Source organism: Candoia aspera, chromosome 5 (assembly GCF_035149785.1).
Source record: "Candoia aspera isolate rCanAsp1 chromosome 5, rCanAsp1.hap2, whole genome shotgun sequence".
Classification (NCBI taxonomy): domain Eukaryota; kingdom Metazoa; phylum Chordata; class Lepidosauria; order Squamata; family Boidae; genus Candoia; species Candoia aspera.
The window spans coordinates 117,282,519-117,306,654 of NC_086157.1; the positions used below are offsets into that span (position 1 = coordinate 117,282,519).

A 24,136-nucleotide genomic window follows, 5' to 3' on the forward strand; every position below is an offset into this window, starting at 1 on the left:
GGTAGGGTGAAAGTATACAACCTTGCCACACCTTTTCCAATTTTGAACCACTCGGTGTCACCGTTTTCTGTTCTAATGACTGCCTCTTGATCCATGTACAGGTTCCGCATGAGTACAATTAGGTACTCTGGAATTCCCATTCTTCGTAACATAAGCCATAACTTGTTGTGGTCCACACAGTCAAACGCCTTTGCGTAATCACTGAAACAGAGGTAAACATCTTTCCGGTATTCTTTACATTCAGCCAAGATCCATCTGACATCAGCAGTGATATCTCTCGTACCGTGTCCTCTTCTAATTCCAGCCTGGACTTCTGGTAGTTCTCTGTCGATGTAAGGCTGCAAACGTTGAATTATTTTCAGCAAAATTTTGCTAGCATGTGAAATTAATGAAATTGTTTGATAATTTCCATATTCTGTTTAATCTCCTATCTTTGGACTGGGCATGGATACGGATCTCGTCAGTTGGCCAGGTCGTTGTCTTCCAAACTTCTTGACGTAGAAGAGTAAGGGCTTCCACTGCTGCATCTGATTGTTGAAATATCTCAATTGGTAATCCATCAATTCCTGGAGCCTTGTCTTTTGCCAATGGCTTCAGTGCAGCTTGAACTTCTTCCTTCAGTACCGATGGTTCTTGGTTATATTCTACCTCCTGAAATAGCTGAACATTGACTAATTCTTTTTTATACAGTGATTCTGTATATTCCTTGCATCTTCTCTTAATACTACCTGCATCATTTAATGTATTGCCCATAGAATCTTTAAGGATAGCAACCCAGGGCTTGAATTTTCTCTTCTGCTCTTTCAGTGGGACAGACCATCAATTGCTCATGTGCAAATTCAAGCTGAAGCTGAAGAAAATTAAAGCAAGTTCAAGAGTGCCAAAGTATGATCTAGAAAACATCCTGCCTAAATTTAGAGATCACCTCAAAAATAGATTTGATGCACTGAACACTGATGACTGAAAAGCAGAAGAGTTGTGGGAAGACATTAAGGGCATAATATGCGAAGAAAAGACCTTCTGATTAACAAGCCGCTTTTCCCGCCAACTAAGCCCACATTTCATAGTTGGCTAAAGAAATAAAATTAAAAATTCTTTAGTGGATATAGAGGGGCTGTGACAGAATCAAATTATCTGGGGAGAAAGGTAAAATTCTTCATTTAGGAAAGAGAAATCAAATAATCCATAGGTTTGAGGGAAGGAATTGGAGCTTGACCCCAATTAATCCCAGAGGAGGACTGGGAGGGGTTCTGGGCTGCAAATGGTCGGTGAGGCCACAAAGAGGGCCACTAGAAGCTCCTGCCAGGTGAGACGGGCACTGTCCAATACTGAACGCCTGTCACATAGAAGGCCCGGGCCTTTTCCTTGTTCCAGAGCCCTGAACATGCAATGAGGGATTTAAGTTTTTAGATTACCAAGTAAATGTAACGGTAAGAGCAGTTTGAGAGTTGAAACAAACAATGTGGAAAGCGATGGGCTCCCTTGCCCTAGGTGTGCCAGCGATCTGTCAAGACCCTTTAATTTGAATTCCTGCCCTGACCGGGATTTGAGATTCAAAGGAACCTTGGGCTAGAAACATAGGGTTGGAAGGGGCCCTGGGGGTAATCTAGTCCACCCCTCCTGTCCAGACCAGGAGTCCGGTGATGGAGCCCCCACAGCTCCAGGAGGCAGGTGGCCCCCCTGCTTCCTCGCTCTCATGGCCAGGAAACCCCTCATTTGGATTTGGCTCTCCCCCAGGACAGCTTCCACTTGCTGGCTCTTGTCCCAAATCCACATCCTGGGACAGGACAGCGCTAGCATATTGCGTCTCCCCTCGGCCACCTCTTCTTCAGGATGAACGCACCAAGCACCTTCAACCACTCTGAAAAGGGCTTAGCCTCCGTCTTTGCCGCACCCTCCTTGTATTGTGGCACCCAGAACTGGACCGGGGGTGGTCTGGCCAGGGCAGCTGACAGCAGGGCCATCCCATGACCTGCTGACACAGCCCAAGTCAGCCTTGGCTCCTTTTGCGGCCATAGCACATGCCAGCTCATGTGCTATCAACACGATCCAACCAGTGCAGTCTTTGCTTTTGAAGTAACTCATCTCTGGGATTCACACAGAACCACGAAATCAACCAACAGGCTCGGTTGCACAACACAATTAAGTCGGAAAAACTAATCAAGACAATCGTAACAAGTGATGTTGTGCAAATGCACCTATAATTGTTTAAGGATATTGCGAACGCAGCCACTGAGCCAAAAACTGGGAGAGGTCGCCTGCCTGTCTCTACCCTGGGAAGTAAGATAAAATTCTGGAGCTGGGAAGGACCCCTGAAGTCATCTATTTATAGATCCCCTCTATTTTTTATCTTCAGCAAAGGATCATTACCTTGTCGTGGTGCTGGAGCTTGAGCACCTCAATGATGCCATGAGCTAAACCGTGAAGGGCCACCCAAGACGGGAAGGTCATGACAGAGAGGTCAGACTAAATGTGATCCCTGGGGAAGGTAATGGCAACCCACCCCAGTATTCTTGCCGTGAAAACTAAATGGATCAGTACAACCAGAGATATGTCGGTATACCATCGGAAGATGAGACCCCCAGGTCGGAAGATGGTCAAAATGCTACTGGGGAGGAACAGAGGATGAGCTCAACTAGCCCCAGACGTGATGACGCAGCTAGCTCAAAGCCAAAAGGACGGCTAGCGGCCGACGGTGCTGGTGATGAACGGCGAATCCGATGTTCTAAGGATCAACACACCATCGGAACCTGGAATGTAAGATCTATGAGCCAGGGCAAATTGGATGTGGTTATTGGTGAGATGACAAGATTAAAGATAGACATTCTGGGCGTCAGTGAACTGAAATGGACTGGAATGGGCCACTTCACATCAAATGACCACCAGATCTACTACTGCGGACAAGAGGACCACAGAAGAAATGGAGTAGCCTTCATAATTAATAGTCAAGTGGCTAAAGCAGTGCTTGGATACAACCCAAAAAACGACAGAATGATCTCAATTCGAATTCAGGGCAAGCCATCTAACATCACAGTGATCCAAATATACGCCCCAACCACAAATGCTGAAGAAGCTGAAGTAGAGCAGTTCTATGAGGATCTGCAGCACCTACTGGACAACACGCCTAAAAGAGATGTTATTTTCATCACAGGAGACTGGAATGCTAAGGTGGGCAGTCAAATGACACCTCGAATTACAGGTAAGTATGGCCTGGGAGAACAAAACGAAGCAGGACACAGGCTGATAGAATTTTGCCAAGACAATTCACTCTGCATAACAAACACTCTCTTCCAACAACCTAAGAGACGGCTTTATACATGGACTTCACCAGATGGACAACACCGAAATCAGATTGATTATATCCTTTGCAGCCAAAGGTGGCGGACATCTGTACAGTCAGTAAAAACAAGGCCTGGAGCTGACTGTAGTTCAGATCACAAACTTCTTCTTGCACAATTTAGGATCAGACTAAAGAGATTAGGGAAGACCCACAGATCAGCTAGATATGAGCTCACTAATATTCCTAAGGAATATGCAGTGGAGGTGAAGAACAGATTTAAGGGACTGGACTTAGTAGATAGGGTCCCGGAAGAACTCTGGACAGAAGTTGGCAGCATTGTTCAGGAGGCGGCAACAAAATACATCCCAAAGAAAGAGAAAACCAAGAAGGCAAAATGGCCGTCTGCTGAGACACTAGAAGTAGCCCAAGAAAGAAGGAAAGCAAAAGGCAACAGTGATAGGGGGGGATATGCCCAATTAAATGCAAAATTCCAGAGGTTAGCCAGAAGAGATAAGGAATTATTTTTAAACAAGCAATGCACGGAAGTGGAAGAAGACAATAGAATAGGAAGGACAAGAGACCTCTTCCAGAAAATTAGAAACATTGGAGGTAAATTCCAGGCCAAAATGGGTATGATCAAAAACAAAGATGGCAAGAACCTAACAGAAGAAGAAGAGATCAAGAAAAGGTGGCAAGAATATACAGAAAACCTGTATAGGAAGGATAACAATATCGGGGATAGCTTTGACAGTGTGGTCGGTGAGCTAGAGCCAGACATCCTGAAGAGTGAGGTTGAGTGGGCCTTAAGAAGCATTGCTAATAACAAGGCAACAGGAGACGATGGCATCCCAGCTGAACTGTTCAAAATCTTGCAAGATGATGCTGTCAAGGTAATGCATGCTATATGCCAGCAAATTTGGAAAACACAAGAATGGCCATCAGACTGGAAAAAATCAACTTATATCCCCATACCAAAAAAGGGGAACACTAAAGAATGTTCAAACTATCGAACAGTGGCACTCATTTCACATGCCAGTAAGGTAATGCTCAAAATCCTGCAAGGTAGAATTCAGCAGTTCATGGAGCGAGAATTGCCAGATGTACAAGCTGGGTTTAGAAAAGGCAGAGGAACTAGAGACCAAATTGCCAATATCCGCTGGATAATGGAAAAAGCCAGGGAGTTTCAGAAAAACATCTATTTCTGTTTTATTGACTATTCTAAAGCCTTTGACTGTGTGGACCATAACAAATTGTGGCAAGTTCTTAGTGGTATGGGGATACCAAGTCATCTTGTCTGCCTCCTGAAGAATCTGTATAACGACCAAGTAGCAACAGTAAGAACAGACCACGGAACAACAGACTGGTTTAAGATTGGGAAAGGAGTACGGCAGAGCTGTATACTCTCACCCTACCTATTCAACTTGTATGCAGAACACATCATGCGACAAGCTGGCCTTGAGGAATCCAAGGCTGGAGTTAAAATCTCTGGAAGAAACATTAACAATCTCAGATATGCAGATGATACCACTTTGATGGCTGAAAGTGAAGAGGAACTGAGGAGCCTTATGATGAAGGTGAAAGAAGAAAGTGCAAAAGCTGGTTTGCAGCTAAACCTCAAAAAAACCAAGATTATGGCAACCAGCTTGATTGATAACTGGCAAATAGAGGGAGAAAATGTAGAAGCAGTGAAAGACTTTGTATTCCTAGGTGCAAAGATTACTGCAGATGCTGACTGCAGTCAGGAAATCAGAAGACGCTTAATCCTTGGGAGAAGAGCAATGACCAATCTCGATAAAATAGTTAAGAGCAGAGACATCACACTGACAACAAAGGCCCGCATAGTTAAAGCAATGGTGTTCCCCATAGTAACATATGGCTGCGAGAGCTGGACCATAAGGAAGGCTGAGCGAAGGAAGATCGATGCTTTTGAACTGTGGTGTTGGAGGAAAATTCTGAGAGTGCCTTGGACTGCAAGAAGATCCAACCAGTCCATCCTCCAGGAAATAAAGCCAGACTGCTCACTTGAGGGAATGATATTAAAGGCAAAACTGAAATACTTTGGCCACATAATGAGAAGACAGGACACCCTGGAGAAGATGCTGATGCTAGGGAGAGTGGAAGGCAAAAGGAAGAGGGGCCGACCAAGGGCAAGATGGATGGATGATATTCTAGAGGTGACGGACTCGTCCCTGGGGGAGCTGGGGGTGTTGACGACCGACAGGAAGCTCTGGCGTGGGCTGGTCCATGAAGTCACGAAGAGTCGGAAGCGACTAAATGAATAAACAACAACAATTTTCTATACCGGCTCTAAGGAAGACTGCTCGCCTATCTCCCTCCAGATCCCTCGCCATCTTGGTGGCCCTTCCCTGAACATGCTTCAGTGGGTCACTCCCCCTTTTGAAACACAGTGCCCAGACCCAGCAGAGAAGCCATTCTTAGCCATGACCTGGACCCTAACCCTTTTAGCTGCTGGGCACACTTGAGGTCAACCAACTCTCTTGGACAGGTGGGCCTTTAGCTGCAGAGAATGTGTCTGGCCTTCTTGACCTTCTCTGCACAAGCCAGACAATGCCTTCAGACTGGGCTCTGACTCCCCCCATGCCAAGGCACACAGGGGCCATATCAGCACCCCTTCAGCAGAGATTAAGGAGCCTGTTGGTGGGAGGGGCCAGGCGGAAGGCCTTATTGGGGCCCCAAATGGCTTTATCCACGCTGCCCTCCTTCCAGAGGAGCAGGCCCTGTGCGCAGGTATCCTGCCAGGAGCACAACTCATCAACAGCAGATGGCACCCGCCAGGAAGGGAGCCCTATTTGATGCCAGTGGTTCTGCCAACCGAATCTGACCCACACGGTTCCACTTGTCATGCTATTGGCATATTGCCCTAACCCACTAGGCTTTGAGATGTTGGTGTCTGATGGCCACTGAGGGGAAAGGTGGAGCACACAACCCTTTCAGTTGCTTCAAAGGCTGCTAGGACTAGGAATTCCTGTTATAAAAATGTTAGGTGAAAATGGAGCTCAGTGTGCAACTTGAGAACTGACCCTACACGGCAGCGGCTACCCCTCTGAGGGGGAGTCGGCCTTGACAGTGGGGCCCTCCCCCTCACCAACCCCCAGCAAGGGCACTAGCCGGCCTCAGCTTCAGGACTATTGGCATGGGTCAGCCTTAACTAAGGGATGGCAGCCTTGCCCTTTTCTGCTAGGGTGGCATCAGAGGGTAGACCCGTGCCTCCTCCGCTGCCCTGCCCAGAGGCCAAGCTCGAGGCCCAGTGCCAGGGTGTCCCATCACTTTGGCCAAGGCAAGCCCGGGCTCCTTAAAGAAACGCCTGTTCCCACAGCCGTTTGGTACCATTTATTCTGGAATCTTTACAGACTGGGGCTGGAGTGTCAGTCAGGGCCAGCTGGGAGGAAAGCCAAGAGCCCTGCCGCCCACAGCTGCCACCAGGAACACAACACTGGGACACTGGCCATGATGAACACACACGCCACACACACACACACACACACCCAGAGGCTGGAGCCAGGAAGTGTTTGGTCCTTGGCCCCCCAAAGAGGGGGCCAATCTCACCCTGGGTCCTTCACCCCCAGAGCAGCCCCCATAGGTCCAACTCCACCAACCCACAGCTGCCTTCCTTAAAGGTGTGGGGCAGGATCAGAGAGCAGCCCCTAATCCCCCAGAACAGACTGGATAGGAAAGCAGGCTGGGGAGGCTGAGGCCCCAAGGCTGGGTTTGGCCAGCCAGGAGGCCGAGGGTGTTTGGATGTGCCAGGACAAGACTGGGGCCTGACTGGCCACAGAGACTCTGCTGTGGGGCCAGGCAGGGGCAACGTTCTCCCCACCCTGAGAGAAAGAAAGTGCTTGCTGCTTCCTGGCATTGCAGAGAGACGGGGCTCAACTGGCCCAGCCCTATGCGTGGAATGGGAAGGGGCCTAGACCGGCCCCCAAAAGGGCACAAAGAGGAGGGAGGGCCCCACGGTGAGCCCTTCTAGCAGCGAGCTAGGGCGTGGGAGGGGGCGGCTGGACCCTCTCTGCCCTGCCACGTGACTGCGCGTCCGAGTCCGAGTCCAGGAGGGAGGGAGGGGTGGGAAGAGCGGGCAGGGCCTGCTCACTGCTCCTCCAGCCAGGAAGGCTTGTCAGCCCCGGGACTCTTGAGCCTGATGTTGAACTGTTTCAAGGTCTGCTCCAGCTGCTGCTGGTTCCCCGCAAAGTAAGCCGAGATCGCATTGTGGAAGAGCAGGAGCTGCTTGTGCATCACTTTCACCTGGGGGGGAGCAAATTGGTGTCAATGTGACACGTGGCGCGCCCCTTGGGGCTGCTTCCCTTTGCCGGAGGGGTGGGAGCGTGCCTGCCCAGCCGGCTCACCTTGTTCTCTTCCAGGAACTTCAGCTTGACTGCCACATCCGCCCGCAGCTTCTCATACTTGGCGCGGTGGGCCTGGAAGCTGGCCTGGGCAGCATCCAAGCGGCAGAGCGTGTTGGCGTCCCGGGGCCCCAGGTTGAGCTCCTCCAGGTCTGTGCGGTAGGCATCATACTCCAGCCTGCGCCGTGGGCCAGAGGGTCAGCGTGGTGATGGCAGCCCCGTCCCTGACCACTCCCTGCCCCTTCTACCCCCCCGGGGAGGGGCCCCCGCCCACCTGGCCGTCTCATACTGCTTGACGGTCATGAGCGTGTCCTCCATGGTTTTGTTGACCAGCGTGTTGATGCTGGAGACAAAGAAGTTGACGGCCCCCAGGAGCGTCTCTCCGTTCTTGCACAGCAGCTTCTGAGTTTCGGCGTTGTACCCAAACTCCTCCTGCGACGGGGAGAGGAGAGTCAGGATTCATCTGAGAAGTCCCGCGTGGGACCCCCAGCCAGTCCCAACCAAGCAAGCCAGCTGGGCAAGGCCCTGCCTGCGGAAATGCAGCTCCACCTGCCCCCTGGACACCTGCTGTTTTGCTTTGTTTTGTTTTGCCTGTGAAGAGGGAAGGCTGTCTCTTGCTGTAAGGTGGGGTGGGCACTGGTGACAAAAGCCAGGAAGCTGCGGCCTCCCCTGGGCGCTGAAGACCAGCACTCTGGAGGGGCCCCAGTGGGCAGTGCTTTCCTCCCAGAGTCCTCCTTTAGCTGGAGACGCGGCCTGGCCCTCCCGCCTCGTGTGTTCAACACAGTGCTCATCTCCATGCTGGAAGCCTGTTGCCCGCCTCGCTTGGGGCATGCCCCTCATGGTAGCAGAAGAGCCTTCCACAGTCTGCTGACCACCCCCTCCTCTTCCTCTCTCAGGAACACCGTAACCTGCACCGGCTCCCTCGCTGACTCTGCAGCTGCCCAGTCTCCGGAGGCCTCTGCCTGCGGATCCCACACAGTGCCTCTCTTTCAAGGGCAGTCTCCCGAGAGCAAGCAGCTCCCTCCCAAAGCTGAAGGCCTCGGCATGCACAAGCTTGCCCCCTGCAAAACCCAGCCCATAAGGTCCTCTAGGAAGAGCCCAGCCTCTCAACGCACCCTTCCGCAAAAGGCCGCCGGCCACGGGAAGCAGACCCCTGCCACCCTGCAGCGCAGCAGGCCAAAGGAGCTGGCAGGCCCTGGTCTGCCGGGGAGAGGGGCGCCCACCTGGAGCTCCGGGGACTTCTGGCTGAGGTCTGAGAAGGCATCCGCGAGGGCGTGCTGCGTCTGGACGAGGCCGTAGAAGTGGTTGGTGAGGGCCCGTGCCAGGCCCAGCAGGGACTCGTACTTCCGCTTGGTGTCCCGCAGCAGCTCGATCTGGGTCTCCAGCTCCAGGTCCACAGTCCGCGAGCCACGCCCGAAGCGTTCCGACAGCAGCTGCTTGGTGCACTGAGCGTGCGCGTGAGGAAAGAACAGAGAGCAGACTGACTTTCAGAAAAGGATCTCTTACCTTTCTTTGAAAGCTGCATCTGAGAAGAGCTGCCCTAAAAACCGTCAGAGCCGCGGAAAATTAACCTCCAGCAGCGGCAGCAGCAGCCAAGATAGCCCTGGCCTGAGGAAGGGCACTTTCTCCGGCACCAAAGGAGCAGGTGGGCGCAGCCAAGCTGCCCCGGAAGAACAGGTGCTGCAGGAGAGCTGCTGCTCAGCAGCCAAGAAAGAGGCACCAGACGGGGAGAGCGACCCGGAGGCCCTCTGCTGAAATGTGGCAGCTGCCTGGCTGGAGGACCGCCCACCTTCTGGCCAAGAAAGGTCCAAGGTGCAAGTGGCCAAGGAAGCCCATCTCCCCACAGGCAGGTCCTTCAAATGCAGCCCACCGCTATATTTGTTTTCACCAGATGTGCAGAACAGAACCACCGCGTTGGTCTTGAAGGCACCATGAGGGCAAACGGGGCTCAGCGCGCCTGCAGTGTCCAGGACCATGAGCCGGGGTGCCTCTCCCCCTCCCCTCCCTTCTGAAGGTGACTTACTTTGTAGGTGTTGATGCCCCATTTCCTGACAATGTCAAACTTCTCCACAGCCACCCCTCGTGTGGCAGCAGCTGCTGCTGCGGCCTCCTCCCCCGTCATAGCTGGGTTGGGGTGGGGCTGATGCAAGTTGGAACCTGCAATTGGCAACAGAGGATTCCCACCAGAAAGACGGCTACCCCCTTTCCCCTGACCTCACGTGTTTCCCCGGCCGAAGAAATCCCAAGGGATGCAAACCTTCCATCTCCCCAGACACCAGAGAGATCCCATGAGTTTGCCCCCCCTGGCCCCACGCTGGAAGGGGCAGGACAATACCTGTGGCCACGGCAGCCTGGCTGGCTATCCGGCTGGCAGCTGAAGAACTGGGGGAGATGAGTGGTCCTTGGGGTGGGTGAGGTGGAACGAGGGAGCCTGAAATGGAGGGCACCGGAGGGGAGGGGGCCGCAGAGGGGGCAAGAGAACACAAGGTGGGGAGGATGAGCCATGGCACACAGGCGAGGAGACAAGGAGGTGGGATAGGATGTGGCATTCCGAAGGAGCAACGAGACAGAGAAAGTAGACCACCAAGCTGCCCGCCTCCTTCTCAATTCAGACGGAGCTCTGGGGGAACTGAGATGGCTGTCTGCACTGGGGGGGCACCCAAATTTTCCTCAGTGAGGATACTGAGGATGAGAAAGCTCAGTATCGGCCCAGGCAGCCAGGTACCCACCCGCCCCAGCAGACCAGAGGCCCTTGCAAATTCTGACCTTTGATGATGCTGGTGGGGACAATGCCCTCGGCTGTTCCCCCGTAACCTCCAGACACAATGCTGGTCTCGTTCAAGTTGGGCCCGGACACCATCACTTGCTGCAAGTCCTATGGGAGGGGTGGGGAGGAAGAAGAAGCAAACTGCAAGCTGCTTCCCCAGCAAGTGGCATTCTTCCAGAGTCTCAGCTCTCTGCCCTCCTACAGCCAGTCAGAATTTTCAGAGGCCAAAGCTAAAGGGTGGGAGGACGCAGAGCCCAGTGGGCTCCGTAAAATCAGAGTTGGAGTAGACATGAGCGATCACCTAGTTCAGCCCCTGCTAGTGCAAAATCCTCTAGAGTGGTGTTTTTCAAACGGCATTCCGCAGAACCTAGGGTTCTACGAGAGACTGGGGGTAAAGGACAGTGTTCACTCAAATACAGCCAGCGCTCTGTCACTAGGGCAGGGTTTCTCAGCTAGGGTTCTGTGGAATCCCACGGTTCTGCGAGAGGTCGCTAGGGGTTCCCTGGGAGATCACGATTTATTTAAAAAATTATTTCAAATTTGGGCAACTTCACAGAGGCAAGTCTCAATCTTTGTTATTAGCGTAAGAACACCATTAATGCAGCTAAACCGGCCTGTGAAACAAGTACAATAATTTCCTAACTTCTGGCCTATATTTGAGGCTGAATGTACAGGGGTTCCCTGAGGCCTGAAACAAATTTTTAAAGGGTTCCTCTGGGGTCACAAAGTTGAGAAAGGCTGTACTAGAGCTTGGTCTCTTGATCAGAAGCTCTGGGAATTTTTTTTAAACTAGTGGGTTCCACAACCTGAACAAACACTCCTGTGCTAGAGCCTGACAGACGGCACCCAGTCTCTGAGAACCGCTAGGAAAGGCGAACTCGCTGCTTCATGTGACAGCCTGGTCCGCTGACTCCTAACATCTAGCCTGAACCTTCTTCCTTGTAATTGGTTCTGGCTCAGCTCCTGGGGCCACAGAGAGCTCCACCATGGCAAGCCTTGGCTGGGGATATCTCCACACCTAGCAGCCCTCTGCCAACCACCCACTGCTGCTTTCTCCCCCACCTCTTCCAGATACCTGCTCCAAACCGTCATCCTCCGCCAAGCGTCTGGAGTCTCCGTTGCCGTGGATGGGGATCTCCATGGTGGCTGCCTTGCTCATTGACCCCTCAGTCATGCTTGGTGCCTGCAGGACAACAGGGGGGCTGAGCTGCTCGGCCTGCCTCGGCCCACCCGCTGGCCCAGGCTTTCTTCCGCAGACAACTTTTCCCGTCGTTTCAATGTGGCTCTATCAACCCGTGGCAGCTGCAATTGTACCCAGCCGCCGCCGCCGCCGCCGCCTTCGGTAGACACCGAGGAAGGGGGCCTGCGGGAGATCCCCACCGCTTGCAGCCGAGGACACCCCCTACCCACGCCACCGGGACCATCCTCGCCCTGCCCACAGGAGGAAGACTGGCACCCGGCGGCGGCGGCGGCTCCTCTCCGACTAAGCGCTGCTCGCAAACCGTTTCTTTACGGGGCCAGCGGGCAGCCGGTTCCTTCGGGGCCAGGCCCAGATCAGCCCCCGACTTCCACTGCGGAGGGGCCTTCTGCCCCTGCCCAGGATGCCCTCGCTAAGAGCAGCCCCCCGGCGTGCCACGGTGCCCCCTCGAGGGGGGTGCAAAGGGCTCCCGTCCCAGGCGGAAAGCGGCCCGCAGCAGGGCCGCCGAAGCACCCGCGCCTGAGAGCCGGGGCCACCTGCTGGGGCAGGAGCCGCACCACGGCCGGCCGGAGCGACGGCTGCCGCCCCGCCGCCCCCCACCCAGGCGGCCGCGCCCGCGCCACGTCGCGCTGGCCGGCGGGCGGGCGGGCCCTCCTCCGGGCGAGGCCCGGGAGCAGGAGCGGCCGGCCCGCCCGCCCGGCCCCGGGCCGAGGCAGCCAGTCCGCTGCTCACCCGCTGCGGGCCGGCCCCGGAGGCTCCGGAGTCGGTCGGCCCCAGGACAGCCAGGCCGGAAGCGACGTCGAGCGCGGCGGAAGTGGCGTCGCGGCGGAGGGGAGCGCGCCGAGCCCGCATGGAGGAGCCCGCGCCGGAGCCTGAGCCGCAGCAGCTGCGCAGCGTGAGCACGCCCCTCCCCCTCCCTCCCCCCTCCCCCCGCCCGTCCCGGGGGACGGGCGGCTGAGGTCGGATCTCGTTGCAGCTGCGCGACTTCCTGCTGGTCTACAACCGGATGACCGAACTCTGCTTCCAGCGCTGCGTCGCCAACCTCAACTACCGCGCGCTGACCCGCGACGAGGTGAGTGCCGGCCGGCCGGCCGGCTGGGAGAGCGGCGGTGGGGGCGGGGGCCGGTCCCTCGGGGTCTGACCGCCTCCCTTCTCCTTCTCTCCCGTCTCCTGCAGGAGGCCTGCCTGGACGGCTGCGCCGGGAAGCTGGTGCGCTCCAACCACCGTCTAATGGCCGCCTACGTGCAGCTGATGCCCTCCGTCGTCCAGCGCAGGATCGCGGACTACGAGGCGGCCGGACGCGCCGCCGCCCCCCCGGGCCCCACGCCTCCTGCCCCCGCCGCCGCCCTCCCGGGGCCCGAGGGGTTTGGCGCCTCTTGACCCGCGCGCCCGCCCGCCCAGCCGCTGCCTCCGGTAACCCCCTTCCCCGCTCCCCTCCCCGGGATGCCCATTTTGGAAGAAGCGTCTTGAACCCCCGAAGTGCGCGCTTGCCTGTCACGCTGATCGCGGCGGCTTTCGAAAACACGACGGCCGTCTGGAAGCCTTGTCTGTGCCGGTCTGCCTTCCGTGGACTCCCGCGCTGCCGAGCCGCTGCCCCCCACCCAACCCTTCTCGCTGGAAAGACCCTCCGCCTGTGGGGAGCAAGGCCGCATTGAATCCCCCGCTCTTTCCTTAGAACTTGGCCGAAGAGATGCTTACTGATCTGCGGGGATGGGGTGGTGGCTGAGTGGAAATTATTTTGGGAATGTGCTAGGTCACAAACAGAAGGAGGCACTCATGAAGTGTTCAGGGGGAGCTTACCATAACATAAGGTCCTAGCCTAGGCAAATGATCTTTCATTTCCTTTAAACAGAGATCCCAAAGCAGTTTGCCTCTGCCTGCCCCCACCAGCTGGCCTTTGTCTAACAGACCCTTATTCTCCCCTTCCCAAACCAAGATAGAGGCGTGATTCTAACACAGCCCCACCAAAAGTATCCTGGGAAGGAACAGTTCCGCTTCTCCTGCGCGGGTCAAGGACCGTGCCCAGTTCTGGGCTGTGTGCTTGAAGGAGGATCCAGATAACCTAGAATGGGCACCATTGGGATTGGCATGGGTGGAATTGCTTAGCCAAAGGGCTCCTGGTTGGCCTCACTTCTTCGAAATGGCCTTGGGAAGTCCTGCAACTCGTGTTGCGATTAGCTCCGTGCTATCTTGAGTCTGTGTTGCTTGTGTGTTGAGCAGGCAAGCCCATTTCTTTCAGTCGCCGCAGCGGTGCATCCCAGGCCACATTGAGCACACCGGCTCAGCTTCCAAATTCAGCCACCGTGGCTTTTCCCCAAGGGGTTCCTTCTTCAAAGGCAACGGGGAGAGAGCAGCTCCGCAGGTTGGTGCTCCCTGTGGGTGGAAATTGCCAGATAAAATTTGGCCCAGAACGAGAAAGAAAACCATTGTGGGCCAGAGAACATCACTTCTGAAGGCCGGTTCTTGTGCTCCTGAGGAATTGGCTGGACAGAGGACACCGATGAGTTCAGCGTCTTGAGGCTGACAGCAGCAAGGTCAGGACGTTTTCCAGGGCTTGGTGTGCAGGACCAAGCATTCCTGACATAGCAGTTCAGTAGTGGTACCAGCAATCCAGAGAGGCCAGGGGCTCTCCTTCCCTAGATGTCTTCAAGCAGAGGCCCAGCAGCCACCTGCTGCAAAAGCCTTAATTTCACCCAGTTCGATACAGAGACTTTTGGAACTCTGTTCATACAACGTGTTGAACTGGGCATCTGTTCAAGGGAAGGTAAAGACTTGCTTGTCGAGCTGGGCTCCTGGTAGCCGCATTAATATATCCACATACTTTTTGGGCAACGGTGGGAAAGTGGTTTGCTACTGATTTTTGCTAGAATGGTCTCTTGTTGAGGACTGGGTTAACAAAACACAATTGGTTGGATTGGATTTTAGTATATGTTGAATTCAGTAACTGACTTAGCTCATTTTCTGGATGCACACTATATTGGGATCATAAAGTAATCAAACAATCTTGGTTCTTGCAACGTATTAGGTGATGAAAGTGAAAGTCAGTTTTCTAACTGACTTGGCTAGTGAAGAACTTCATGCTGCATGTACAGAAACTGTCATGGCTCCGGTTCTGAACCCAGTGAATTGGTACTCCTGACACAGACCGATCAGGAATATGGGCTAGTAGTTAGTAGTCCAGTCTATAGTAGTCTGTCGAGTCGTTTACAACTCATGGCGACCCTACGTTCTGTTATACGTAGGGTCGCCATGAATCGTAAAAGACTGACGGCAACAACAGTCCAAAGCACGTCAAAGATTTGAGTAACTTGGTAAATCACAAGTAACTGTATAAGTACATTCATCCCCGCTCCCACCAAGGATCTCTGGCGCCCTGCTCCCTTCCGCGTCTGGCACTCCTCCGTGTGAATCCGCTGATCGTGTGCGTGTGTGCGTTTGTCCAGGGTGCTGAATTAACGTGTCTGAGTGCTGGTGAGTCCACAAAGGCTGGTCTGCCACATTCTGCACATTTGCCCCTTCCTGTTGCTGTATTCCATCAATGGGCTGGTGGGTGCTTCTCTCTTGGTGCCGCGCTGGGGGCGCCTTATGGCAGGATGACACCCAGGGCGGGGGGGGGGGCATCCTGACAGAAACATTAACCAATTGTGGGATTTATCCCTTAAGATCTATACCTGGCTTTACTAAATAGGAACATGTCCTGGTTACTCATACATTACACGGTTCAGTTTTATGGTTGGTGGTGGGGATCCACATTTGGGAAGTGCGGGGCAGTAGAACTTTATGCCATCGGGGTGCGCAGCTCAAAGTTTTGCTATTCTGCAGGTCATGGAGAAGTCATGCAAGAAAGATATTTTATTGTATATTTGTCAATTTAGAGAAAGCATACAATAAAGTGAATATGCTTAAATTGTGGAACATTTTGCATGAATAGTTTGGTCTAGTGGTTAAGGTGCTGGGCTAGAAACCAGGAAGCTCTGAGTTCTAGTCCCCCCTTAGGCATGAAAGCCAGCTGGGTGCCCTTGGGCCAGTCACACACACTCAGCCCAACTCACCTCACAGGGTTGCTGTTGTGGGGAAAAGAGGAGGAGGAAGGAGTATTAGGTATGTTCACTGCCTTGAGCGATTTATAGAAATAATAAAGGCAGGATAAAAATAAATGAGTTGAAGGTGGGTTGCTAAATGCAGTAAGTGGTACATGATGGCACTAAGAATGCCTGGAATAGATGGGATGCTGAGCAAGTGTTCTGTGTTAAGCAGGGGGTGAGGCAAGGTGGGGTGATGCCTACTCAGTTTTTTTGATATACAGAGGGAAACTTGGAATGCTTGTGATAACGTTAGAGTTGTGTTAGAAACTGAATAAGCATTTTTCTGGGCAGAGGTTGCTTGACGGGGAAAATGGAACGAATGATTTTAAGTTATGCGTGGATGGTGAAATACCAAAGCAACTAGATGAATTTGTGCACCGTGGCACAATGTTTTCGGAAAACGTATCAGGAGATTTACAAGGCTGGGAAATACGGCTGGAAATGTAGCGGGCAGCCGGTCCTCCGTTCAAGCATTAGCAAGGAAGGAAGAACGGCCGGAAGGAACAAGAACAGCTCCCTGGGCTGCAGGAGTCGCTTCTGCCTCTCTGGAACCGGGAGCGGGCGCGTCAGGGAAAAAATACCAAGCGGTGCGGGGGATGGGGGGGGAAAAGGCACGTAGAGTCAGCGGCGCCTCTCCCCGCAGCGGGGGGTCGCGGGGCGAGGAAGAGGACGCCGGGTGCAGCTGGCCAGCCAGACCCACCGAACGGGAGGCGGCCGGCGCGCGCTCTCCTTCCCCGCTTCGGAGCCCGGAGCCGCAGGCGAGGAGCGCCTCCGCGGCCCTGCAGGGGGCGCCCGGGAGTGGAGGGCGGGCCGTTGGCACCCCTAGCAACGCCGCGCGCGCCCCTAGCAACGCCGTCTGGCCGTCATGGAGCCAGCCGGCCGGGACTCGCACGCCGACTGCGGCGAGTGGGCCGGCCCGGGGCTTCTCGGGGAGCGGCCGTGCGGAGCCCCTCGGCAGCCGGACCCGGCCTGGGCGCGCTCCCCCCGGCGGCGCCTGGCCGCGCAGTTGCGGGAGGCCGGCCGCGCGGAGCCGCGGGATGTGGCGGCGCTGCTGGCCGAACTGCTGGCCGTCTTCCGGGCCGTGCTGGCGGGCGGCGGGCGGCGCGCCTGGCTGCGGCTGCTGGAGGCGCTGCGGCTGAGCGCGCCCTTCCTGAGGCTGCTCTCCGGGCGCGCGCCGCTGGCCCCCTACCTGCGCGCCCTCCACTACCAGGCCCGCGGGAGCCGCGCGCTGCTCGCCGACCTGGACGTCTGCGGGGCGCTGCGGCGGGCCTTCCCCCGCGACTGCGCGGCGCTGCGGGTCGCCCCCGAGGCGGCCTGGCCCCGCAGCCTGGCGGCCGAGGCCCGGCGGCTGCCCTCCCGCCCGGAGCCGGCCTTCGCGGGCCTGCCCTGCCCCTTCCGCGCCGCCCTGCCCGCGCCCGCCGACGAGCCGCGCCCGCGGCCCGTCTCCCTCCAGGAGCTGCAGCGCTGCGTCGGGCCGGTGGGCGCCGAGCTGGCCCGGAGGGAAGCCCCCGGGGCCGCCGGCTTGGGCACCCTGGCCCTGGCAGCCGCTCTGCCCGTGGACTACGCCTGCGCCGAGCCCGGCAGCGCCGCCCGGTAAGCGCCCGGGAGTCCTCGCAGGGCCGGCCGCGCCGCTGCGCCGCCGGCCTCGCTGATTCCCCAATCCTACCGCAGGTCTTCTCTGGAGTCCGCCGGGGGGAGCCCTGGCCCGCCCCCCCCCGAGGCGGCGGCGGCCACGGCGGACAGGGAGTCCCCGATGACCGGGCTACAGGCAGCCCAAGTCCTCGCCAGGAGGCCCCGCTCGGGGGAGATTCGGTTCCTGTACCTGAACATCGCCCCGAATCGGCATTTCAGGTACCCCGCCGAGCCCTTTTCCTTGCTGGAGGTGGGGGGGGGGAGGAGTTTTCGGGTCAGTCGCCGCTTGTCGGGTCGTGTCCCGGGCTGCCCCATATTTCAACAGTTCCAGCTGCTCTCACCTCCCGGGCCTGCTCTGGGGGTCCTTCCAGTTAACTCACATTGTGCCATCAGGGCGGGCAGCGCCTTAATGCTGGGAAGGAGCTTGCTGCAGTGTGCAGCATCCGATGGGAGGGGAGGCTTCTCAGAGAGGGCGGAAAGGCCAACGGGGCAGGGGGCAGCAGTGCAGCCACTTTTCGCAGTGCGGGGGAAGACAAATGAGAAAAACTGCTTTTCTGGCCTGACTTGGTGTGTCTTTTATTTTTTTAAAATGTAATTCTTTCTCCGACCTGGGCACAGGCCTTATGATTTAGTGGCTGTTCCCAAGCATCTGATCAACCCCCAGCACTATGTTTTCTCACCCTTTGGGGTGCTGCGGGTGCATCCTGAGGAGGGCTCTGAGGCCCTTTCCTTGGGCAACTGGCATCGGGAGGCCGTGCTGTGGCAGCTGATGCAGTATATTCCCTTCTTCCGGCTTTTCTTGGTCTGCAAAGCCTTCACTCGGTAAGAGCGGTGGTGCTGGTGGGGGTGGGCGGTTAGGAAGTGTGCCTCCCGTACTGCCTACTGCCTTGTGTGGCATGTTGTGTGGCATGTTGAAAATAGAAGGGCCCAGAGGAAGGTAGCTCAGCCTCCTGTTTGTATTCCTCCTCCCAGGTGGTACTTTAACGTTAAACGTTTGCACTACTTGAAGCGCCGAGAGAAGCTGAATCTACAGTTGCTTCAAGCGGTGCCTCATTTTGGAGCAGCTCTTCTTCACATATCCAGGTTCGAATGCTGAGAGGGCTGTGTGGAGGCCCTGGCACACTTCTTCCTCTGCCTTCTCTTGGCCCTTGCAGATATTTCCCATCTTTCCTTTATAGGCTCTTACAGGAGCTGCAAGCTGTTCATTGGCTGCCCATAGGCAGCTGCAAATGCTTCAACTTCCTGGAGCTGAAGCGGGTCCTGGCCCAAGAGAACAGCAATGCAGAAGGACTCCTGCGCAGGTTCCTCTCCCTCTGCTCCTCCATCCTGGAGCTGGTGAGCCTTGGCCTGAGGGTGACGGGTGCCTTTGCAAGGCTGTGTGTGTTCCAGAAGGACTGGTGAGAAAAGGCCCAGGCTGCTATGGGGCACATAGTAAAGACTCCCTCCTGCCTAAAGTGAGGGCTTTCTTCTGACAGAGCCGTCCTTTAGAGAAATTGGATTAGATTACAAGAACCAAGAAAATAAATCTCATTTTTACTATTGTTATGTTTCATGTTGCAGCAGACACAGCCTGGTCAATGTTGTGAGTTGATGTGGGGAGCATACCTGCGCACCTTTCAGTGGGGCAATTTAGTTTAATTTACTTGACTTGGTTCAGTGTGTTCAGAAGACCCCAAGGGATTAAGAATGAGAAAGTAATCCACGCTAAATGACAAAACAGCACACAAAAAATCCTTAGGCAGCTCCCTAGATTTACTGAGTGTAACATGGCCAAGTTGTGCTTAAGCCCTTTCACACACACAGCTTTTACTCTCACGTCTTCCCTGAGCCCTTACAAAGCAACCGACCAAGGATTAAAGCACAATCAACAGCCTCTAAAAGCGAGAGGTTTTACTCAGCTGATAGGTCATGGCATGTTTGAAAGTTTCTGTCTTAAATAACAGCATGCAGGTGGTCTGCCCTTGGCAAGTTCACTTTTGTAGAGGTACACTGTGCAGTGGGCAGTTCTCTTCTGTCCAGTCTTCTGCGCGCTGGGTTTTCTGAAGTTGAGAGAAACCTAGGAAGAAAGCAGCCGCTCGATGGTTGGTTAATTATACAGGCGGGTTCCTAGGCTTAACTGTTGCAGATACTCCAGACTGAGTCCACCTCAGCAGACTAACCCTAACCCTAACGGTCCCTGTAGTACTAAAGGGGCCCAACTTACAAAACCCTATTTTGTGTGTTATGCTGGCAGGTGAGGGAGGACACCTACAAGATGGTCCATGGACTGCAAACAGAGGTGCAAGAGTACAAGTTGTACATCACGAAAGAGTCCCTGTACCAGCAGCGGATGCAGTACGAGAGGCTGCAGCGCCGCTTGCAAGAGTCTGAGTCCTGGCTGCAGAGGCTGGGGGCCCTGGCCCTGCTGGTGAACTTCCTCATTTGCCAGACCCTCGTCTCGGTGATGCAAGAAGAAGTCACCGGCTTTGTCAATTGTACCATGCAGGTTTGGCCTCGAGAAAGGAGACGTTGCGTGGAGGGGAGGGAGAACTGGTGCTTAGGCCACAGTTTGTGGGGAGGAAGAGATGGAATTCAACATACAGGGAAGGAATTGGTCTCAGTCTTTGGTTTCCAAAACTGAGGGTATCTACGTTTTCACCTGCCTTTTGGCCTCTTCCCCTGCAGGCGGATGGCTCTGTCCGGAAAGCAGTCCTCCGGGTGCAGCTGGTGTTCAGTGCGGACAATAAGCTGGTGCTATTTCCATCCAGCAGGGAGCTGGAAGACTGCCTCCTGGGGGCTTTGCATACCGTGGTGGAGTCAGTCCTGGAGGTGGGCTAGAGCCACCCTCCTCTTTCTGGTTCAGTGTGTCCTGCAGGCACCCAGTCGCCAAGCAAGACTGCCAAAGCGGGGTCTGGGATGAGGCTCTGAATCCTGACATGAATCGGCTGCAGTCTACAACTTTCCTGGCTTTCTGTTCCCTGCAGACAACTCGGGTGAAAAGTGAGAAGGCAGAAGCTCAAGCAAGCCCCAGAACTGGGGCATCTGAAGTAGCACAACCTCCATCTCAACCAGGTGGTGAGCCAAACAGCCTGTGGGCAGCGCTGTCTGGATCAATGGGCCTCTTTTCTGAGGTGGGGGTAGAGACGCCCAGGACAGAGGCCTTTTGTTTAGTGGCACTAGAACGGTTATATCCTGTTCGGCTCTGCAGGGATGAGGCACGCCGGCTTCAGGCATGCCCACTTCTCTGGCTGCCCTGTTGTGCTGGAACCTGCACTGAGTTGGCTTGATTCTGCTGTGCTTCTGTTCAATCCTTCGCCTTCCATACTTTCAAGCGATTCTTTTTAGCTGCCTTGTACAAATGTGGATTTTTAATAAATAATCTAGTAATTTGGTCCTTTCTTTTTCTCCTTAAAGCTGCAAATGTGGCTGGCACAGCCGGTGGTGGTGATCAGACCTCCAAGTTGCATGAGCAGCTCCAGCAGTTGTCTGTGACGGTGCTGTGCAGTGACAACGCTCAGCTGGTGCATCGGTTGGAACTGAAGGCGTTTAGTGCGCTGTGGGTGATTGGCCACCGGCTGCGGGGCGAATATCCCTTGCTGTCTCGTGAGCAGCTGGAGAAAGACCTACAGTCAGACAGCATCATCCAAAAGGCTGTGGCTAAACAGCATGAACTCTTCACGGTGAGCATAGTCCGAGGGCACCCTGTCCATTTGTTGGTGTCCAAGCTTGTCACTTCACCTACTTCGGCAATTTTTTTCCTATAGCAGTTTGAGAAATTTGGGAGCTTGACCAGTTGAAGGGCCAGGACTCTCAAATAGGTTCCACCTCCCAGCCACTTCAGACAGGAAGGACAACCTAAAAGCAACCCTCTGTAAAGAAAGGCGGTGGAAAGAATAAGCCGCTTAGATTAGGCTGAGTGCCATAAGCGAGAGCTGCAGAAGATACGCTGTACCACGGGAGCTCAGAAACAGCTGAATTAGGCCCTCAAAGAAAGGTTCTGAGCCTCCAGGAGAAATGAAAGTGAGAGAATAGAACACAGGCAAGATGGTAGATCCTGAAGGGCAGAAGAGAAGCCAAGGTGTCCCAAAGGAAATGGAGAGAAGACTCACTGCTACTGTATGAGGAAGCAGAATCGGTCCATTAACATGTGAAGAGAACTGGCTGCCAATACCACTCTTCCAAGACTTCAGGCCTACTGATGGTTATCCTTTTCTGTTAATCTGCATGGGGATGAATGATGTTAAGGACATCTGTAATTCTATCCCCATGGATCCTGAAGACCTACAAATTGGGCTCAGGTTCTGCTCATCCATTCTTGCAGCGCAGGAAAGCAGACTAGAAAGGCAAGAAAGGATACTGCAAGTGACAAACTGGCTCTGCTGATAGTGTCAGTGGGAGATAGTTTTGATTTCTGGGATTTAGGATCCTAGAGTTGGAAGAGACTGTTAGCCCTGTGAGGTAGTCCAGACAAGAAGCACAGCCAGGAGTCCTAGCTCTATCTTTATCGTTAGGTTACATTAACAGAATCTTGCAGGACTGAAAGTACTTCTCCCCTCATTTCCTTTTATTCTCTGGAAAACTAGGGAGGGTCTCTTCTGAAACACTTCCCACGCACACCCTCCTTCTGTGGGCTGAGACACCTTTTACTTGCCAGTTGTCCAGTCTGTGGCTCTCCTTCCTGTCTCCCAAGGTTGTTTCCACAGACCGTTACAGGGACCAAGAGATCATCTAGTTCAACCCCTTGCTCAATGTAGGATCCACTAGAATATCTCTGACAGGTGACCAGCCTTTGTTGGAAGATGTATAATAAAAGAGAACTCACAACGTCATGTGCCAGTCTGTTCACAGAATTATGGAATGCTAGAGTTGGAAGGGACCACTGGGATAACCTAATCTAACCCTCTGCAGCATGCAGGAAAACCAATGAAACAATCCATGATAAGTAGGTTTCTGCTGGCGGATGACTTTTATCCTCAGGAAGTTCTTTTTGTTTTCTGGCCTGAACCTCTCTCATCATTTTAGCCTGTTGATTCTGGCTCTGTCCTGTGGGGCAATAGGGAATATGTCCTCCCCTTCTTCTGTGTGACAGCCCTTCAGGTACTAGAAGGCTACTATCATACCTCTCCTCAGTCCTTTCTGCAAACTAACCCTACCGAGATCCTTGTAGGGCTGATTTCTTATAGGGCTGATTTGCTGTCCTCCAGTCTTCTGGGCCATCACCAGTTCACTGGGAGCTCTCAGAAATTACCAAGATCGATTCTGCAACAATCTTCTCTGGTTTCTTTCAGTATCATGATCCCATCCATTTGGTCGTGGAGAAAAAAATTATTTATTTGTGTAGTTATTTGTTTATTTCATATGCAATCTCATGACTCTTGACAATTTATAAAGTAGCCCCCCCCCAAATTAAAACATCCATGCTATAATAAAAATGAAAATAAATAATATCACAAAATTAATTCCCACATAAAACATCAGAATAAAAAGTAAAAGGTGGTACAGTAGGTAAATAACACCGGAACATTTTTTTAAAAACTCAGTCTTTAACAAGCTCCTGAAGGCCGTAACGGAGGGGGCAGCCTGATCTCTGTGGGGAGATGGTTTCACAGCGCTGCCCCTGCAAAGCAGACCCTTCCAGTTCTAGCTCTCCTCCCTCCCAGAAGTGGAGAATGCGAGAGGTTTCTCCCTGAGTGCTCTGGCAGGTCAGGCTGATACAGGCTGGGGAAGGTGGTCCAGCGAGTACTTGGGTACCAAGCCATAAAAGGTTTATAGGTTAAAACTTTAAGTGGTACCCAGAACTGAGCTGGTAACCAGTACGGGGCTTGTGGTACAACGTTACATGCTCCCAGCATCAGAACCTATTAACACACAGGCTGGACCAGCGGTAACGGCAGCCCCACGTAAAGCCCGTTGCAGTAGTCCCCTGGTGCTAATGAGGGGATGAGTTACTGTAGCCAGATCCTGCTGCACCAGGCAATGCCACAACAGGTCCCTCTAGCCAAGGTGTCCACCTGCTGTTGGTAGTTCAGAGGGACCCCAGTTTGCGAACCTGCTCCTTCGCGGGTAGCGCCCGCCCTCCAGAGCTAACCCTGTGGTGGACAGAGAGCCTGATGAACAAACAGCAATGCTGTCTTGCTCCTATTTAGCTTCAGCCTGAGCGCTCCCACCCAGCCCTTCACAGTCCCTAAGCACCAAGCTAGAGTGCCAGGATCATCCCCTCAACGGTCCATGGTGGCAATATGTAATTGGGTATCATCAGCATACCAGATGTGGTCTGACCAATGCAGCACAGAGCGGTACTCTCACCCTCTGTGAGCTTGATACTATACCTCTGTGGATGTAACCCAAAACTGCATTGGCTCATGCTTAATCTGTGTCTCCCAAGACACCCAGATCCTTCTTGCAAGTACTACTGGTGAGCCATACACCACCTATCTTGTACCTCTGTATCTGTTTTTTCCTACCTAAGTGCAGAACCCTACATTTCTTATCACTGAACTGCATTTTGTTGGATGGGGCCCAATGTTTAAGTCTATCTAGATCCTTTTGAACCTTGAGGCTGTTTTTGAGGTGTTAGCAATCCCCTCCAGCTTTATGTCATCTGCAAATTTTTGAGTATCCCTTCTGTCCGGTCATCAAATTCGCAAGATGAACTTCAGCTTGTAGTATAGGAAAGTAGATATGATTTAAGAGGAATGAGAGAGACATGGTGGGATGAATCCCATGGCTCCAATACTGCAAGTGCAGTACAATTTGTTCAGAAGGAAAAGAAGCCATAGAAAAGAAGGAATTGGTATTAGAAATATCAACTCCTGCTCAAAAATCCAAATGAATAAA

At 53.9% G+C, this 24,136-nt stretch overlaps 3 protein-coding genes across 4 annotated transcripts in view; 2 read left to right on the top strand and 1 right to left on the bottom strand.

Annotated features, from left to right (window-relative positions):
- Nucleotides 1–6,618: 6,618 nt before the first annotated feature.
- ARFIP2 (ADP ribosylation factor interacting protein 2) lies at nt 6,619–12,458 on the bottom strand. Of its 2 annotated transcripts, XM_063306081.1 has the most exons (9): nt 12,336–12,458; nt 11,481–11,588; nt 10,405–10,513; nt 9,974–10,069; nt 9,662–9,795; nt 8,862–9,083; nt 7,913–8,070; nt 7,642–7,816; nt 6,619–7,540 (listed from the first exon to the last, which is right to left on the bottom strand). In XM_063306081.1, the coding sequence occupies exons 1-9, from the start codon at nt 12,453–12,455 to the stop codon at nt 7,385–7,387; spliced, it is 1,278 nt and encodes a 425-aa protein (XP_063162151.1). In that variant the 5' UTR covers nt 12,456–12,458; the 3' UTR covers nt 6,619–7,384. The 2 variants fall into 2 exon arrangements, with proteins under 2 accessions (XP_063162151.1, XP_063162152.1); XM_063306082.1 differs by lacking the exon at nt 9,974–10,069.
- Nucleotides 12,395–15,510, top strand: TIMM10B (translocase of inner mitochondrial membrane 10B). Its single transcript, XM_063306083.1, has 3 exons — nt 12,395–12,498; nt 12,580–12,675; nt 12,780–15,510. Exons 1-3 carry the CDS (start codon nt 12,454–12,456, stop codon nt 12,981–12,983), a joined length of 345 nt encoding a protein of 114 aa, XP_063162153.1. The 5' UTR covers nt 12,395–12,453; the 3' UTR covers nt 12,984–15,510.
- A 972-nt stretch (nt 15,511–16,482) lies between these two features.
- DNHD1 (dynein heavy chain domain 1) overlaps nt 16,483–24,136 on the top strand; it is a 100,501-nt gene continuing 92,847 nt past the window's right edge. Inside the window, exons 1-9 of the mRNA XM_063304798.1 lie at nt 16,483–17,282; nt 17,373–17,539; nt 17,939–18,142; nt 18,293–18,403; nt 18,499–18,655; nt 19,554–19,805; nt 19,985–20,128; nt 20,284–20,430; nt 20,590–20,979. Of these exons, the coding sequence (XP_063160868.1) occupies nt 16,554–17,282; nt 17,373–17,539; nt 17,939–18,142; nt 18,293–18,403; nt 18,499–18,655; nt 19,554–19,805; nt 19,985–20,128; nt 20,284–20,430; nt 20,590–20,979 (2,301 nt within the window). The 5' untranslated portion in view covers nt 16,483–16,553. The remainder of the gene's footprint in view (nt 17,283–17,372; nt 17,540–17,938; nt 18,143–18,292; nt 18,404–18,498; nt 18,656–19,553; nt 19,806–19,984; nt 20,129–20,283; nt 20,431–20,589; nt 20,980–24,136) is intronic.